Source organism: Asparagus officinalis, chromosome 8 (assembly GCF_001876935.1).
Source record: "Asparagus officinalis chromosome 8, Aspof.V1, whole genome shotgun sequence".
NCBI lineage: Eukaryota > Viridiplantae > Streptophyta > Magnoliopsida > Asparagales > Asparagaceae > Asparagus > Asparagus officinalis.
The window spans coordinates 30,732,686-30,747,280 of record NC_033801.1 but is presented as its reverse complement, the minus strand read 5'-3'; the positions used below and the strand labels follow the sequence as shown (position 1 = coordinate 30,747,280).

Genomic DNA, 14,595 nt, shown 5'->3' with positions numbered 1-14,595 from the left:
TTAGGTCTATCAAAGGGAAGTGTTGGAACTGCGGCCAGGAGGGCCATATGTCTTCGGTCTGTAAAGCACCAAAGAAGGATGCGGGTGAGCAGGAGGCTCATATCGTGCAGGATGCCTTGATCCTTGCTATGGATAGCGATTCTGATTCTTGGGTCATCGACTCAGGAGCTTCTTTCCACGCCACTGCTAATAGGAAACTACTTCAGAACTATGTAGCAGGGGACTTTGGTAAAGTATACTTGGGGGATAATGAACCTTGCAATATTGTTGGAAAGGGCGACGTTCAGATACAGATAAAGGGCTCTAAGTGGAACTTGAAGAACGTGAGACACGTGCCGAAGCTTAAGAGGAATCTTGTTTCGGTGGGACAGCTTGGAGCAGAAGGCTACGTTTCGACATTCACCGGGGATTCGTGGAGAATCTCCAACGGTACGATGATTGTTGCCCGAGGCAATAAAACGGGAACTCTCTACCTCACTTCACATGCGAGTGACACCCTCGCAATTGCAGCTGGCAAGGAGAGTACAGATCTGTGGCACAATAGGCTGGGGCACATGAGCGAGAAAGGGATGAAAATTCTACATTCACAAGGAAAGCTAACCGGGATCGACACCGTGGAAGTCAGGGTTTGTGAAGACTGCATCTTTGGGAAGCAGAAGAGGGTTAGTTTCCAGAAGGGTGGAAGGCCACCTAAGGCTCAGAAGCTAGAGTTGATTCATACAGATGTATGGGGCCCAGCCAGTGTGTCTTCTTTTGGCGGTTCGAGATACTACGTCACCTTCATCGACGATCACTCGAGGAAGGTGTGGGTTTACTTCATGAAGCACAAGTCAGAGGTGTTCGAGATCTTTAATAAGTGGAAGGCCATGGTCGAGAACGAGACAGATCTGAAGGTGAAGTGCTTGAGATCAGATAATGGTGGAGAATACGAGCTGGAGGAGTTCAAGAGGTTCTGTGCTACGAATGGGATTCGTTTAGAGAGGACTACTCCAGGGACGCCGCAGCAGAACGGCATTGCAGAGAGGATGAACAGGACCTTGACAGAGCGTGCGCGGAGCATGCGATTACATGCAGGTCTGCCTAAGACATTTTGGGCGGATGCGGTACATACGGCAGCATACCTTATTAATCACGGGCCATCAGTTCCATTAGATTTTGGGATTCCAGAGGAGGTTTGGAGTGGAAAGAAGATAAATCTCTCACACTTGCGGGTATTTGGTTGCGTGGCTTATGTTTATATCAGTGACAATGTTAGGGACAAGCAAGATGCTAAGTCACAGAAGTACACATTCAATGGATACAACATTGATGAGTTTAGATATCGTCTTTGGGATGAGAAGAACAGGAAGATCATCAGGAGCCGGGATGTGATATTCAATGAGGAGGTGATGTACAAGGACAGGAACAATGCCAAGGATAGCCAAAGCAGTGGGAGCAGCACTACGGATACAGGTGGATCCGAGTACATGGATTTGGAGGAACTTCCAGATGGGGGGGACGATGTCAGTTCTGACCGTAGAACGGAGGAGACTACAGGTGCAGGAGCTACTACCCAGGGCGTGGAGCCTAGGAGGTCATCTAGGGTACCCAAACCAAATCCCAAATACCTCTCGTCACTTGATTATCTACTCTTAACAGATAGCGGAGAGCCGGAGTGTTATGAAGAGGCAGTGCAAGTGAGTGAATCTCAGCAGTGGGAGCATGCGATGCAGGAGGAGATGGATTCTCTACTCACTAATGAGACATGGGAGTTAGCCCAGCTACCTGCGCAGAAGAAAGCCTTGCACAATAAATGGGTCTACCGGGTCAAGCAGGAGAGTGATGGAAGCAAGAGATTCAAGGCCAGATTAGTAGTGAAAGGGTTTCAACAGCGGGAAGGAGTGGACTACACGGAGATATTTTCCCCTGTTGTGAAACTCACAACCATCAGAGTGGTGTTGAGTTTGGTAGCTGCAGAAGACCTCTTCCTTGAGCAGTTAGATGTGAAGACTGCCTTTCTTCATGGTGACTTGGATGAAGAAATCTACATGAAGCAGCCTGTTGGCTTCATTGAAGAAGGAAAGGAAGAGATGGTGTGCAAGCTCAAGAAGAGCTTATATGGTTTGAAACAGGCTCCGAGACAGTGGTATAAGAAGTTTGATAACTTCATGCAGAACAATGGCTACAGAAGATGCAATTCGGATCATTGCTGTTATTTCAAAAGGTTCGAGTCCAGCTTCATTATTTTGTTATTATATGTTGATGACATGTTGGTAGCAGGACCGTGTTTAGAAGAGATAAACAGTTTGAAGAGGCAGCTAGCAAAGGAATTTGCAATGAAGGATCTGGGTGCAGCGAAGCAGATTCTAGGGATGCGAATCAGTAGGGATGAAGCTGAAGGGACATTGAGTTTGAGCCAAGCTGAATACATTGAGAAGGTACTTCAGAGGTTCAACATGCAGAATGCTAAAGTTGTTAGCAAAGGAGTTGGTGCTGCAGGGATACGTGGATGCGGACTTCGCCGGTGATCATGATACGAGGCGAAGCACCACGGGGTATGTCTATACCTTAGCGTCGACAGCAGTGAGCTGGGTCTCACGTCTGCAGAAGATTGTGACTTTGTCTACAACCGAGGCTGAGTATGTCGCGGTGACTGAAGCAAGCAAGGAGATGATCTGGTTGAACGGGTGCTTGGAAGAGTTGGATCTGAAGCAAGGGAGAGGAGTTCTTTATTGTGATAGCCAGAGCGCTATACATCTTGCCAAGAATCCAGTATATCATGCCAGAACGAAGCACATCGACGTCAAATACCATTTTATACGCTCGCTGATCGAGGACGGAAAGTTGCATTTAATGAAGATTTTGGGGAGTCAAAATCCGGCGAACATGTTGACGAAGGCAGTCACCATTGAGAAACTGGAGTTGTGCGCAACTTTAGTTGGCCTTCACGAGTAGAAGACGAAGGCGGAGCCACACTACGAGGATCGGTTCAGGGAAAAGATACATGCGAAGAAGGTGAGAGTTCGGGTGAGCTCATTGATGGCGCTTTGGTCTCCAAGTGGGAGATTGTTAGTCTAAGTGTGTAGACCCGAAGTTGCAATCGAAAAGACGAAGAAAATAGTCAGAAGACTGTGCGGTCGACCGCAGTGGCAGAGCCGGTCGACCGCGTGCACTGCAGGAGACTGAGAAGAAGTTTTCGCTCTGGTCGGTGGCCGTTGCGGTCGACCGCAAATGTGCACAGGACCTTGTAAACAGATTTTTCTCTGGCCGGTCGACCGGCCTTGGCACGACGGTCGACCGCGAATCGCCCAGACAGTTTCCTGATCTGTTTAGGAATCTGTTTCAACCAGGATTCTATATATACCCCAAACGATTTTAGGGTTTAAAGGACATCAAAAAGAGCTTTTTGGCTGCAAAGAGAGAGAGAATCTCAGAGAGATTTACCCCTTGTTTGAGAGCTTGTACTTTCTTCTTCAATTAATAAAAAGATTGTGTGGTGTGGCTCCCGAGGACGTAGGCACGTTGCCGAACCTCGTTAAATCCGTGTGTTCATCTCCCTTACTGTTTTTTGCAGGTTAGATCTTTATTTGTGGTTTATTCCTACTTTTCTACTTTCAACACAAGGTCCGGAAGGGCAAGGGTTCGATTGATTGTTTCGAATACCCAACACCCTATGGAGAGGATCAGAGATGATCGCTGACGAGAGATTCTATGAGCCAATTCAATGAAAGAAACTCTCTCATGTGTGCACTGTCCAGGTGAAGTATGAATTTCCATTTTCGATGCAGACGACACATTTGATGCAGTTTATACAATAGAACCCACATGCCATGCTCCTGATGCGGTTGGTACATTCCACTATGATGAATTTCCATTTTTCTTTGTGCAGATATATACCTCTTACTTTTATCTGAGACAGCTAGGATGATATAAGGAGATTTTAGAGTTTTGAAGCCTGGTCCTTGTGTTGCTGCCTATGAATGTTGCATGATTTTGAGGCAATGAATCCTGACGATTCATCACCAAATATTGTGCGCATGGATCTGTAACCTTTAGTTCCGGAACAATTTTAAAGATCTCTTCCAGTTTTGTATTGATTGGATCTGTAACCTCTGTTCATTTTACAAAGTTTACTTTGTATAATAGTATTAAATTAGAAGCGTGTTTGTGTTCAGTCACTTGGATCTGTATTGATTGGATCTGTAACCTCTGTCCCTTTTACATAGTTTACCTTGTTCATGTTCGTGCACACCAGGTTTCCTGATGCTCTGGTTTGTGCTATGTTTGTGTTCAGTCACTTGGAGTTCTATTTGTGTTCAATTTAGGCTATGATGAGTGTCAATTGGTTTTGTCATTTCAGGTTTCCTATGATTTAATTAATACAAGTAAAAATTTATAATTCATTGGGATATTATTATTTGTTCATGTTACATTCGAAATCTTATATGATTAAGATTACCTCATATAACGGGCACAAAAAAATTTATATATAGTGGGAGTAATCTCACCATGGTGACCATAAATACTTTTCCCTATAAGCATTTAAAACTTTAAGAACTCAAATGAAATCAAGTTAAAACATTGGGGACTTAATTTCATTGAAGTCTCGCCTAAATTTCTAATCTTACACGCTCGACTACCCCTTCCACCCGCTGTTTTCGCCCCTCCCTCCTCTCCCATGGATCTCAAGAGCCTCAAAGAAGAGTAAATTATTTTATTGTTCACAACTTAAAACTTCCCAATTTCCTGTAATTTTACTCATGATAACAACTCTCGTCTCTTCTTCAGATTCGTCAGCAACCTAACTGGTTCTTCAATGCTTGAGATCGCCGCTCTCTCAACGATCGTACCCGTAAATTTCCCAAATTATGAAGCTACATAATTCTTACCAAGTCCAAAATTTTATTTATTTATTTCGATCATTTACCGATTTGATTGGGAAATCTCAGGCTCTGGTAGTCCTTCGTCAGTGGAGCTGCTCGGCCCCTGTGAGCGGTTAGTTTTATTCTTGAATTCACGTTGCCCAAAACCCTAATTTGATCCGTAATCTCAAATTACAACGGAAAGCTGCCATCTTTGATGGCTGTCAGTGTAAAAAGTGACTCTTTGCTGGTATTTTTTGATCCGGACAAAAATAATGTCTTTGGTTTCCCTCTACAGGCACTATTTATGCTAAAGAGGTTGAGAAGAAGAGGAAGGACAATGCGAGTTCTACTTGTAAAGATGGGAGAAGTTGCATGGTCGCGTTGTTTATGGATTTTTTGTGTGTTGTTGTACCCATCCTATTGATTTTCACCGTAAGTGTTTAAAAAAAGGATTTGGTTTAGGCTTTCGTCCTTATCATTAGGTTATGTCTATTGCATAATCCATACTAGGGAGAAGTTTGCTTCTCATTTCTGTGTAATTCAATATTCAATTAGCTGGCATTGTCCGTATTAGGTATCAGGCTTTGATTTCATATGTTCTACAAGTAGAATCAATATCATATCAAAATTTCCCATCAAAACAGGGATAAGTGTGCTGTCAACTTCCAAATTATGTTTTTCCTATCATATAAGTTTCGCGATATTGTAAGAATAGGCAAGGCGGAGCTCCGACCTGAAACGTTTAAAATGAATTGGAAAAGTGGGTAATATATCATATTGGTCTCAAAAGATGGAAGGTAGCACCTCCAAGAAATTTTCCTAGAAAATTCGTTCAATGGGGAAATAAGGAATCATATTCATCTGTCAGGCACTTTGTAGCTGTAATCCAAACAATCAGAGTCAAATACTTCTCTAAATAAAATCTCAATATTTTGAGCCATTGACTCATTTGGCTATCATTGTACATGGAGCTATAGCTGATAAACTTGTTCTTCGCAGGTTCTTGCTGAATGGGTTTATTCCTTCACGGCTTTTGTAATACTTCTGCTGATTTTCTGTATATCAGCTAAAAGGTAGATAATGTGATTAATTTTTTACTTAACAGTGTGATCATCATTCAGTTTCAAAGTAGAGATACCTCAGGACTAAACATCCCGTAACCGTATGCTCTTGTTTAAAACACATGCAGAAACAATTTATAGCTCATTGATCTAAAGTTTAATGAATCATACTCAGGCTGAGCTCATCAAGTTCTCGTTTTATGGAGAGACCAGGGCATATGTTGTCTCTAAGGACAAGCATTTTGTCATATAGAGTTTCAGTGGTAAGCATATCTTCAACTTACATTCTTTTCCCTTTCCCCCCTAACCAATTAATTGTTATACACGAGTAACATAATTGATGCATTTACAAGTAGGTACTGTTAACATGCGTCTGCATATTGGCTGTTGACTTCAAAATCTTTCCCAGACGCTATGCTAAGACTGAAACCTATGGTACTGGTTTGGTAAGCTGTACTTTTTCTCCTGTTCATATGATTTTAGTTATGGATATATGGGTGTCTTAGTAACTGCTAGTGTTATCAATGCGCGAGACGTAATGCGGGGCGCAAAGCATCTTTACGCGCACATGCATAAGGCGCAACGCAATGCGCGCGCCCGAGTGATGCGAGGCGCACACCGCCCACATAATTTTTCAAAATATATAATCAAGCGTGAAAGAACATGTTTTTAGAATTCACATGAAAAATGTCATGATAAATAATATCTTACTACAAAATCACAATATAATGCCTTAATTTCTAATGCTAACACCCAACATAGTAGCAACATTCATAAATTTTCAAATCAAATGTTAAATCAAGACTAATATCCAAGCAAAGGATTAGTAATGGTCCTCAATTGAAGGTTACTAAAAAAAGGCCTAATGGATTTATTTTGCTTTTTGGGATATGGAATATCAAGTATAAAGACTCGATTGAAATGTTAACAAACAAAATTATATGAGGATATGTACTACATGCACCATGCACAAAGTAAAGATGCACGCGAGGCACAAAAGGCGTTGTTGCATTAGAAGTGGGGCGTTTCGCCACCGTCTCGCATCATAAGGCGCAGTGAGGCGCGCGCCTTTGAAAACACTGGTAACTGCAACTGATAAGTTCTCATAATCTGTAGACTTAGAATGGGCATCAAGCATATCTGAGTTGAGATTAGTTCCTGATAAGTTCCTAATACCCTTTGCACATATAGTATCTGGTCATTATTTACTAATTAGTCTCCCCCCGCTTTGGTACTAAATTCCTAACTTCAACTTTGTTGTGGATAGATGTTAATATATGTGACTATATTATGTATTTCAAGCATTGATACTGAAGCCTACAGATTCAAATGCCAAAGAGTCCTCTATCAGAAACTTCGATCACTCTTGATTTGTACGAGTGATTGGCCAGAAACTTTCTGTTAAATAAAATCTCTTAGCTTTGAATTGTGTATGGCTTGACAATAACCCAAACCACCGAGTTTTAGGAAATTCATGTGAAGTGTAGTATATATGTCCAAAAAGAATCCGAACCTTCTTCTTCTGATGCTTCTTGTGTCACTCAAACTGCTGCTGTTGCTTCAAGATGTATTGAAAACTAAATGCCTTATTTCTTGACCATGTTGCATCTTCTTGAATCTTGCTATACATTGACTGCCTAAAAGTTAGCAACAAAAAACAATTCAATAGTACTTGTTTTCTGCACCTTCATCCTTATGTTCTGCTGGAATTCATTCTATAGCATAATAAAGAGTCCATTTTTGACATTGCTTGACAAGATCTTTTTTTAGTATTATCATAAAAAACCTTACTTCTATTCTTGCATGGTTCATGGCTTTACAGTCAATAAAAATCAATTTGAGGTAATATAGCAATAAGTTTGCAGTTTTTGGCGGTTGTGGAAACCTGACATATCCGCAAATTCTAACAGATGGATCTTGGGGTGGGATCATTTGTTGTGGCAAATTCTTTAGTATCAAGGCAAGCCCGTGGTGCCAAGTCCATGTGAGTCATTCTTAAGTTTCTCATTTTTACTTATGGGACTTGCTAGATGGGATATATTTGAGCTGTCGTCGTTATTTTGATATTATTTGAATAACTTTGAGGTGTTCACAGTGTTCTTTACATACTTATATTCACAAACTTCAAAATAAGTTTGAAGTTCAATTTTGTGTACAAGCATACATGCCTGTGGCAATCAATGCAGTACATCATAGTATCAAGACCTTTCAAGTGTCTAGCAATTAATATTCTGGAGAAATGGGGTATGCAGGCTTGTAAATGATATTTGCTGAACTGATGTGATGGTGCTATTGCTGACAATGCTATTAGATGAAACCCTAGTAACTGAGGGCTTGGTTAAATATTCAGAAAATCAGAGGCAACCTAGCATCCATGTCACAGTATGGTCTATTTATCTGTCTGTATTCTCTTTATTCTGTTTGTTTGTGGAGCTTTATGTTGGTGTGAGTGCCTAGATACATGCTGAAGTGGTGGCTGGATTCATGATGCTTCTGAGCGTGCGATGCAGCACATCCTGAACTGTTTTCTGAACTACACGTTGAATGACCTGACTTGGACTGTGGCTCCTTATGAACCTGAGGCTAGCTCAATTTCGACTCTACTCCCGGAACTTTCGTTTTTGAGAGTTTCAGCATGGTGTATTCACTCACGTCTTTATGTCCTTGCTCTGCAGTTTACCTTCCTATGAAGTAAGGGGAAAATTCTCTTTTCCCCTCAAGCAACTTGCTGTTTATTTTCATTACCTTTAATTGCATTAACTGTTAATGCTAAGGACTTTCATATAATAAGTTGATAATCATTCAGCACAATATTCGATCATCAGACGCACAAGGCCAAAATTTTTTGGCATTTCAGCAGCCTTAACTGTATGCTGTCTCCCATCATACTCATTTGATGGATAACTTTTTTTTTATGATTTCTGTTACCATGCAAAGCATCGTTTCACTATCTTTTGACCAAGTCATTTTACTATCTTTTGTCTTTAGATTACTGTAGTCTTTTTTATTTGGTTTTTCTTCAACCAAGAGGCATTTGTTTCCTACCTAGGCGAATGCACGAAGGGAAAAAGGTAGCTATCTACCTTACTTTATGAATACACCTGTTGAAAAATTAAAACCTATTAAGTTCACACTAGATTTTCTTCATACCATATTTGCCCTAAAATTGCAACTCTCTCAGTTTAGTATCTTATTCATGAAACTATACTTCAGTGGACAGTAGGTCACGTGACAAAGTTGTGTCGCTCCCTCGTGGGGGAGCCTGGGTTGGATTCCCATGTGCGTCAAAGGTGCAGTAGTTGTGGTTGTTGATGTTATTGTTATCCGTGCCGAAGGCATATTTTCCTCCAAATAAAAAGCTTCAGTGGACACATGAAAATAAACTTTTATGATTCATTGGTTCATGGACTCTCTATATGACAGTAATGGGGAAAATTCTATTTCTCTGGCATTTCAATGGGATCTGATGTGGAAATATGTTGATCAAATATATCACCTTTTCTTCTTTGGTAGATTTTTTAATTCTGTGATAATTTGGTGCATCATTCTTCAGTCAAAATCAGAAGTTTTTTTTTCCTTTCATTCTAGGGGATGGAAGTCTGCGCTTCAGTCTACATGTCCACTATTAGTTCTGGGTTTTCTTCGTCTTGTTTCTACGAAGGGTGTAGGTTATCAGGTATAAATCTTTCTTCCACATCAGTCAATATCATTGACCATGTACAATCTTTTCCAAAGTCTACTGTTGCTTTCAGGTTCTTGTTAATTTTAGAAGAAATTCCTTCTTTTATTTGATTTTTTTTAAAATTGAAAAATGTATATTTATCTTGTGATATTGCAATCTTGTTAGGTATCATATTAGGTAAAGGTTTATCAATACCGGTCATTCCTATTTTCTTGTAAGAGTTAGTTTGCATAAAAATCGTAGTATGTTCTGAGAGCCTTCGTAATATCTGCTATGCTACAAGCCTACAACGCTTGTTATGGAGACATTTGATGGCATCGACTAGTTATTTAAGCCTTTTAACATTAAACTTAAGTCCTGTCATCCTGCAAACACAGACTAACATGTATTACATGTGTGTATGCACTCACTCACAGTCATAGGGTGTGAGGGAGGTGTCAGACAGACCCAACCCATCCATTAGGATGCACTTCATTCAGGATGCATATAGAGCAAGCCACTTGAAGTTTTTTTTAAAACAGATTTCTTTAATGCATAAATTTACGTTAAGGAAGAATTTTTCCATATGCATGCCTTTTAATGTTTCAAAAAAAACAGAAGCATGATGCAAGCAAGCAAGTGCTTACCCCGTAAGTAAAGAGAATCATTTGCTTTGCAGAAAAGTTGTATGCTTCTAAAACTTTTTGTTCTTATATTCATATAATTATTTGTATATAAAGAGTAACCATGGATGTCTGTATCCCTAAAAGGGATTTGGTATTTCTGTAGTTTTTTAAATGCTAAGGAATGAGAAGATAGATAACAATTATGGTTGTCACTGACATAAATTTCTTGTTTTGATTTGTGTTGACATTTATAAGCAATGTAAGCAATAAAAATAACTTATCTGAATATCAAAAGTATCCTATGTGGTGAAACTGATGTTGTCAATATTAAGTGCTAGGAGTTGGCTTTTATTGGTGGAACGTTAGGCGCAGAAGTATGCCTTTTGGAAAATTATTCATTTTTCCATAAACTTTTCTGCCTGTCCTTATGTATATTTCTGTTGTGCGCAATCGTTTGTGTCATTTGTGGCTTCATGGCATAACATCAGAACAATGAGTCAATCATTTATCTGTGTTAGTACAAGTTTTCAAAGTACATTTATTTAGTGCCCACTGGCACTCGGTATTTTGTGGAGCTACAGTATTTGGCAGTTCTTAGATGTAATTTTTTTGTAACTTTCTGGGTATTTGTTTTACTTTCATATTTCATGGATTATATTCACTTGAATTTACAATAAGAATTATGTTGTTTGCTTTGCCATGAGAAAAAGTCGTATTTGCTCTTTTCTCACTTTTGGTGCTTTTGTTTTCACGTGAAAGGTTACTCATTATGACATTTCACAGGTCCATGTTGGGGAGTATGGTGTTCACTGGAATTTCTTTTTTACCCTTGCAGCTGTAGCTATTTTAACATCTATAGTTAATGTCCACCCGAAGAAATGTGGAATATTTGGGTTATTTATTCTTGTAGGTATTTCCCACTTCCATGGACTTCAGGATCCTTTTATCTGATAACACCGCAATGCTATCTGATTCTTTTGCCCTTTTCAGGTTATCAGACATGCTTATTGTGTGGGTTAAATGAATATTTGATTTCTAATGTAAGGGCTTTGGATTTAATCAGCCAGAACAAAGAAGGGGTTTTTAGTATATTTGGTAAGATTCGCTTGAATGGTACTCTCTCTTTTATATATTTTTTATCGCTTCTGTATCCTGCATGCGTGTTGCAACAAGAATAATATTTGCCAATGAAATATTAGATGTTTAGATCAAAGCAATCCTTCATGCACAAAGGAAAAGTATCTCTTTGGACATCCAATTACCAAAAAAGATTGCTTTTGCCTACCATTATCTTTTTGCACATATCCAATTAATACAAAAGTTTTTTTTCCTAATATTGGTATTCTGGCCTCATGATGATATCTTTGCTATTGTTTGTTATTGGCCTTCCACGAAACACGTAGGCCTACCAGTCTCATCTTTCTGCAGAAGAGCAAACCAAAAATAAAATAAAATAATTAAAAAATAAAACCCTCTTACAAGCTAGGCTCATACTAATTGAATCCCCCCATTTTGTAGAGAAAAATGTTTCTGCCATGGAACAATCACCGCCCCGATCACTTTTCTCATTGAAGACTGCTACCATGCTTCTCATCATTATGACAAAGAGAATTGATGCTGGACAAGTTAATATAGTGCTGGTTCTACTAAGTAATTAGTTAGGATTTCATTCTAGATTTTATTTTAAGTTGATATTAGCAGTTGGAGATTTTATTTTATTTTTTTATTTTTTTTGTTAGATATTCGGTTAGGATGATTTTTCAGTTAAGTTAGATAAGATTTGAAGTGACTTGGTGTTATCTTTAGTATTAAGTTTCTCCTAAATAAGATTGAATCCTCCATGAGAAATAAACATTGATTAAGAAAATTATGAGTTGAAAGGGTTTTTTGTAAGCGTGTGAGCTAATTCTTGTTTAGGCATGTGATTTACCTAGGGTGTGAAGCCCAAAAGTTAATTTTTATTCGCCTCAACAAAGCCAGTCCCCAAAAGAATCTTCGCTCTTCATTTACAAGCCTAAAAAAAGACCCCAGTCCTCCCTAGCAAACTGCTGCCATCATCAATTCCATGCTACTATTCACGTAAACAATAGCTCACAGTTACTGCTTATGTGAACAATACTCGTTCAGTCATTAGGACAATACTCTCGCTAATTCGGCTTCGTCATCTTCAGACTTGTAAGAAGTCAGACATCAGCTCAAAGCCAGTTCGTAGCCTACAGGTACAGATTCACCATTTCAAATAGGAGTCACCATCACGATGCCCATCAATTGGTATCAGATCCGAAGATCCCTAGTTACCATAGGTACACCATTGTTTTAAATATTCCCAACATAGCCAATGTATTGGCTATTCGGTTGATATATCCTTTTATAAGGCATGCTGCAAAACTCTTTGGTCTCAAAATAAATTACCGCATTTTGGCAATTTTGGACAATATATCCTCGTCATAGTGATATATTAGCTGATATATTGGTTGGTATCAGCCGATATATTGGTCGATATGTCCTTTTATATAACTTATTTCAGACCCGTATAATTCACTTCTACAAAACTTGGTTAATGTTTTTTTTTGAAAAAAATTACAGCCCTATAAAGTTTTTTAGCAAATTATAGTAGGCTCTTTTCCCTAAGTAAGTTTCCACAATTGGTTACTAATCCTAACTATTTATTGTATAAATTATTTTATGCTTAGATCTCATTAAGTACGTTGGATTACATTTTACAAAATTACAATATATATTCACATCATCCGATATGACACTCTGATATTTACTATATACCTTGATATTTCCCAGATATTTGCTTTTCAATATGGATTTTGGCCATCCAATATTTCCTCGATATTCGATATTTAAAAAATTAAAATGGTGAATAAAATACCGTTACCTCCTCCACACCAATATGATTTCAATCTATTAAAACTTAGGAATTGAGAGAGAACAAGGAAAGGTTACCTACTGTTTGAGACAAACTCCTCGATATTATTGATCAGTTCCAAGAGGATCGTTCCTAAATTCACATACATATATACCCTCTTGATTGACATGAATACAAATGAACCTATATAATGCGTGATTATGAATGAACAGAAAGGACAACAACTATGCAATAGCTTGTAATAGCTAAAAGGGGATTCAAACATTGTATGAAATGTATAAATTTAGTGTCAAAATCTTCCTATTTGAATCTAGTTTCCAGGAAAACAAGTATTTCTTTAATCCAACATTCAGAGACTAAGGTACTTTATGTTATTTTTATGGATGGATATAAGGAGCCATATGATTTTGAAGTTTAGATTTAAGATATAAAGGATATATTTTCTATTATGTGTACTTGGAGACCATCTACAAGCTAAAGAATGGTTATCAAGAAATTTTTCAAGCAACCATTCAGTTATCTGTTCGTGGCAACTATAAAATTTCTTTTAGAAATGAGGTGTTCTTGTCGACCAACTAGAAGATATTATTGTTTCTTCACAAAAATTGAAGCAACGTCAATAGTAGTGTCCCTGCTTCACCAAGATGTAGGCTTGTTGTTTGAACTTGAGTTTAATCGAAATCTAGAGCTAGTACCAAAGGAAAAATTAGAGACAAAACTAGAGCCCGAGCTAGAATGTGAGCTAGCAGATTAGAAGATCAATCCAGAGCCTGATCCAGAAGTGGAATCGTAAAAAGAAAATCTAAAGATATATTCCTAGATTCAGTCTAAACTGGAGCCTGAACAAAAAACAAAGCAGGGTGTTGAACTAGATCCCGAGCTTAAAGCAAACCCAACACCGGATTCCAAAGGTTGAGTGCAATTCGAGATACCTCCAATTCGCAATAATTCAATAATAGAGTTTTTCATTCCACATCCTCCGCATCTACTTATTATCTAATTATTTAGATGACTTTAAATAATTTACAACGCATACAACAATATTTTCCAATGGTTGAACGAATTTCCATGCTCTTCCACTATAGAACTTGAGGTTGAGCATTCTCTAACAAAGGGAGATTTGGTACCAATTAAAAATCGGGTTGATTCTAGTTAGAAATTTAGTTAGATTTTCATTCTATCTTATTTTTATAAGATATTATCTTAGTTTGTAGGGATTGGCAGATGGAGATTTTATATTTTTAGATGTTTTTATTAGATATTTGGTTAGAATGATTTTTTCTGTTCTATTAGATAAAATTTTAATTGGCAGATGGAGATTTTATATTTTTAGATGTTTTTATTAGATATTTGGTTAGAATGATTCTTTCGTTCTATTGGATAAATTTTTTAAGTGATTTGATAGTATATTTAGTTTTCTCCTATTAAGGGGTAATCCTCCACAACGAATAAACATTAATTAATAAATTTTTGAGTTGAAAAGCGTGTGTGTTGCTTCGTTTAGGTAATTGATTTACCCAAGGTG

The 14,595-nt window shown here is 38.3% G+C and overlaps 1 protein-coding gene across 1 annotated transcript in view; it reads left to right on the top strand.

Moving 5' to 3' along the window:
- LOC109820704 (uncharacterized protein At4g17910) overlaps positions 4,574–14,595 on the top strand; it is a 14,209-nt gene continuing 4,187 nt past the window's right edge. The window contains exons 1-11 of the mRNA XM_020386899.1: positions 4,574–4,683; positions 4,768–4,831; positions 4,929–4,974; positions 5,140–5,276; positions 5,844–5,917; positions 6,081–6,168; positions 6,262–6,351; positions 7,816–7,889; positions 9,494–9,581; positions 10,976–11,102; positions 11,183–11,287. Of these exons, the coding sequence (XP_020242488.1) occupies positions 4,658–4,683; positions 4,768–4,831; positions 4,929–4,974; positions 5,140–5,276; positions 5,844–5,917; positions 6,081–6,168; positions 6,262–6,351; positions 7,816–7,889; positions 9,494–9,581; positions 10,976–11,102; positions 11,183–11,287 (919 nt within the window). The 5' untranslated portion in view covers positions 4,574–4,657. The remainder of the gene's footprint in view (positions 4,684–4,767; positions 4,832–4,928; positions 4,975–5,139; positions 5,277–5,843; positions 5,918–6,080; positions 6,169–6,261; positions 6,352–7,815; positions 7,890–9,493; positions 9,582–10,975; positions 11,103–11,182; positions 11,288–14,595) is intronic.